This window comes from Diuraphis noxia, unplaced genomic scaffold (genome assembly GCF_037042655.1).
Source record: "Diuraphis noxia isolate RWA-SAM2 unplaced genomic scaffold, SU_Dnox_SAM2 contig0001, whole genome shotgun sequence".
NCBI classification, from domain to species: domain Eukaryota; kingdom Metazoa; phylum Arthropoda; class Insecta; order Hemiptera; family Aphididae; genus Diuraphis; species Diuraphis noxia.
The window spans coordinates 17695282-17700086 of NW_028301711.1; the positions used below are offsets into that span (position 1 = coordinate 17695282).

General features: G+C 24.9%; 1 protein-coding gene across 1 annotated transcript; it reads left to right on the forward strand.

The window, feature by feature from the left end:
• Nucleotides 1–1491: 1491 nt before the first annotated feature.
• LOC149060067 (uncharacterized) lies at nt 1492–4569 on the forward strand. The gene is made up of 8 exons (XM_089217094.1): nt 1492–1783; nt 1863–2078; nt 2166–2264; nt 2419–2673; nt 2766–2819; nt 2935–3167; nt 3658–3820; nt 4348–4569. The coding sequence occupies exons 2-8, from the start codon at nt 2051–2053 to the stop codon at nt 4476–4478; spliced, it is 963 nt and encodes a 320-aa protein (XP_089073220.1). The 5' UTR covers nt 1492–1783; nt 1863–2050; the 3' UTR covers nt 4479–4569.
• The last annotated feature ends 236 nt before the right edge of the window (nt 4570–4805 follow it).

The following is a 4805-nucleotide window of genomic DNA, read 5'->3' on the forward strand; positions in this document are numbered from 1 at the left end:
AGCTAAAGATCTTACCTCAAATGGAATTTTAATAAATAATATTAAAATGAATGTTTCAATTCATGTGTTTTGCTGTGACGCACCAGCAAAATCTTTTCTTTTAAAAGTCAAAGGCCACAGCGGATTTTCTTCTTGTACGAGATGTAAAATAGAAGGTGAATACATGAACAATCGAATTTGTTTTCCATATTCACAAATTAAATCAACCATGAGAAGTCACCAGGATTATGTTAATCTTGCAGATGAAGATTATCATGTTGGTAATGAAATATCAAATCTTGCTGAGTTGCCAAATTTTAATTCTGTATCATATTTTTCTCTTGATTATATGCATCTTGTTTGTTTGGGCATTATGAAAAAAATGTTGATACTCTGGGTGAACAAAGGTCCAGTTAATGTTCGTATTCGATCTACTAAAATTAATGAGTTACCTACATCTCTATTAAACATTAATGTGGGCATTACATCTGACTTTGTCAGAAAATGTAGATCCATGCAAGAATTAAGTCGTTGGAAAGCGACTGAGTTCCGTTTATTCTTGTTGTATATTGGACCAATTGTTTTGAAAAATATTATTAATGAAGAGTGCTATACAAATTTTATGGCATTAAATATTTCAATGATAATCCTTTTAAGCCCTAATTATAGTTTCCTTCTCAACTATGCACGAAAACTGTTAGATTTCTTCGTTATGAGTTTCCAGAATATTTATGGTACACAGTTTGTATCCCATAATGTTCATGGTTTACTACATCTATGCGACGACTATGAACTATATGGTCCTCTTCATAACTGTTCTGCGTTTATTTTCGAAAATTACATGAAATAATTGAAATCATTTGTAAAGAAACACGAAAAGCCACTACAGCAAGTAGTGAATAGATATAATGAATAATGTTATGCTAACTCATTAAATATAAGCAATTTAAGAACAAATAATCAACAATTTATACAGAAACCTGAATTAAAACATATGCATGCCAATGGACCATTAGTTAAGAATGTTACTGCAGGTTCACAGTATTATACATTATTATATAAAAGTTTAAAAATTAAAATTAAACCGGGAAGAGATAGTTTTATCCTTACAAAGAATAAGGAAGTTGTAAAATGCTTAAACTTTTGTCAAAGAGGTGATGATATTTTACTTATAGGATGTAGATTCAGAATTATAAAACCGTTTTATGAAGAACCTATGGACTCTGCAATATTAGAAATATTTGAAGTTCAAAATCTTTCATCACTAATAAAATCTTGGCCCATGTCAGATTTAAAAAAAAAAAATGATGGTATTAAACCATAACAACAAGAATATAGCTATGCCTATTATTCATTCATAAATATCTTTACAGTTATTATTACAATTGGTACTATATGTACTATAACATGTATATAATGTATATAATTAATATAAATATAAATATAGTTCACATAATTTTAAAATAAGAATTATTAGTTAAATTAGATAAATTAAATGATAGCTGTTGTAAAAAAAAAAAAATCATAAGGTAATAATTAATATCATGCATGTGTATGAAAACATTAGGGAACAATGAGAGATATTGAATTTATTATTTTCAGATGGACACTCAATGTGGTTGGATAATAGTTGTATTTAGTGAAGATAATAGTGTAGAGGTAGTACCACATTCTTGGTTGAATAAAGGTACTTATGCTTGGCCCAAAGCTAAACAAGCTAAAAAAATTGTTGAAAAAAGGATAAAACCAAATAAAATTGACTTTAATTTCTATAATGCGAGACAACTCGGGAATAAAACATACAGTGAGCAATCTACCTTACTTGTATATGTCTACCCATACTTATTAATTGTTTATTTAATATAATATGTAAAAACTTTCAGGTTTGTTAGCTGAAGCTCGATTAAAGTTACCAAAAGCGGTTCTCAAATCAGATTTATCCAGTGCTTAAGATAATAATTGTGATAATAAGAGACAGAAAACATTAAAACGCTATAATGATGGTTTTTCACCGAATACCAACAAATTAAAAAAAAACAATCACAATCATTTCAAAACAAATATTAGTAATATGTGTCCACCTCGCTATGTATCTAAAGGTTTTATGATAATTTTTTTTTAATTTTCAAATCTAATTAAATAATTTTACTTATAATTAATAAAGAATATGATTTTTGTTTCATTAGACGGAACTCATGTTATTAAAGGATCAAATACAAGTGATGACTCTGATAATAATACACCTTGGGAAGTTACTAAAAAATCTCATTTTGAAAATGATAAAGGTATAGTTTAATTTTATAAGGATACCTAAAGACACTAACTATTATATAGTAACATATTTTCACATACTATAAAAACAAAAAACAAATTTTCCCCTACGATTAATTACTTTATTATTATCTTTTACCTATCTATACAAAAATTCAAATGTTTTAGATGTAACTGATAATAATATTCAAAATACACCAAAATCAGCTTTAAGTACTCCAGACATATTATATTCTCCAGTTGGAAATTGGAAAGTTACGCCAACTGACATTGGCAAAGTTAGTCAATCAATATCTGCTACCGCATTATCAGAAGATATTGAGCCCAAAGTCTATACTTCATCAACTAACAACAAATCAAGTACAAATATTTCCGTCAAAAGAAAACTGTTTTATGAGGACAATTATTCTAGAAAAATTACAGGTACCTTATATGTTTAAATATGTGAATGTGTTATAGTAGTATAGTGCAACATTAATATATTACCTATATATAATAATAATTTAATTTCCCAGGTCATGATAATAAAGAAAACTCGACAAATGAAGATATCTTAATTGCTATAAAAGGTATTATTTTGAAAATCACTTATAGTTATTAAAGCTCATTGATTAGGTATAATATTATAACTACTATAATATGATGCGATAATTACCTACCTGATTTGTAAAAACTTAATTTTAGATTTTAAAAGTGTGATGTTAACTTCTCATGCATATATGAAACACGAATTACAAGCTATGATGTATTTGTGTCAAACCACTAATGAGAATGTTGAAAAACTGATGAAAGAGAAATCATCTTTTATTCCAGTACAAAATGACGATGTTGGCATGGAAATGTTTCCAATCACAGATGAACACGGATTAAAAATATTAGAAGAACAAATGAAAGACAGTAGTTTTAGAACCTCTATGGTAACTAAATTAATTAAAACGTATTTTATGTTTTAAAAGTCCCTTAACTTCATTTGTACAATAATAGTCATTTCAATGAATTTCAATTTATTCATTATTGTATTTGTGACAATTATATTAGTTCATTTTGAGTAGCAATATTATATTTTCAGATTCAAATATTAGTCTGTACTTATTTATATTATCATTGTTATTTTTTAAGTTGTGTTTTATATAAGTTGATGTTAAAATTATCTGCATTCAATAAGCTTAAAAAAAATTAATACAATAATAATCAAACCCTTTTTTTCTTTTTTAATATAAATAATTCAAACAATTAATTCAACATTTTACTAATGAAAATATTTGTTTGCTATTATAACTTATATATTTAAGATTATTAATAATGATAATATTTATTGAAGTTTTATCTCTACTCATGTCCTTTATATATATATTTTAATTACCTACATAAAATTGTATAAAAATTATTAATTTTTATTAATTTTAGATTCGCAAGATTTCATTATTAATCGGTAACAAAGATCTAGGTAATAGTGTTAGAAGAATTATGAGCCGTATGTTTGATGATAAATTTCTTACAAATTATTCATTGTTTGGCTTCAAGAAGAAAAAATCATTTTCATGTTTGTCATGCTGTCGTTTAATTATAGGTGAGAATTACATTAAATACTAGTATATACTATTATATTGTTAAAAAATGTAACTAGAATATATGTTTGTATCACACTGATGAGGATGCTAGGACTTACAACAATAAATGCTACAAATTTTAATCTACCTAGTTATTATAATTCCATCTAGAATAGTGTAAAAAATTGTATGAGACTATCATTACTCAAAGTTCATCTATAAAAACATGTATATTTACAAACATTTTTCCTTAGAATTTAAAGAAAAAAGTTTAAATATTATTATAAATTTTATGTTAATGTTTTTTATTTATACTGTATCCAACCATCAAGTGTTAATAAATAAAAAGTTCTGACAAAATGTATAGTATTTAATCTAAGAAAGAATGTTTGCATACCTATATATATGATATATCTAATTTGCTTTCAAATACAATTTTCAGGAGCTATACAAATTATTTATCTTGTAAAATAAATTTAAAAATGTTAATATTTGAATAATGATACATATATTATAATGATTATTATATTATGTTGTTATTTTCCAGATGCATTAAGAACACATCTGAAGTACAAACATGCAACAGAAAAAGAAATTGAAATACCTTTAGGTACTTGGCTTTCCCATGCTCCTTTCAGATTGAAAAAAGTTGAAGAGAAATCAAATACAGCTGAATAAAATTATTAAAAAATTTTAGGTCTTATTTCTAATTTTAATTTCCATGTACTTTTTTTAAATGCAATACTTTATAATACTTAGAAGACAAGAAGTAGACATTATACCATTATTAAGTATTTATATTATGAATTGTTTATAATACAATATGGCTGTATTATATATATATATATATATAAAATTCATCTGAATTAAAATATTAGTTTATATTCAATAAAAGTTTTTTTAATAACATTATAAAAGTAAAATAAATGAAATTTTATAAAAATATTCTCTGGTTATTTCGTTCTTTAAAATAATGTTATATAATTATAGCACTAATGTTTCAGT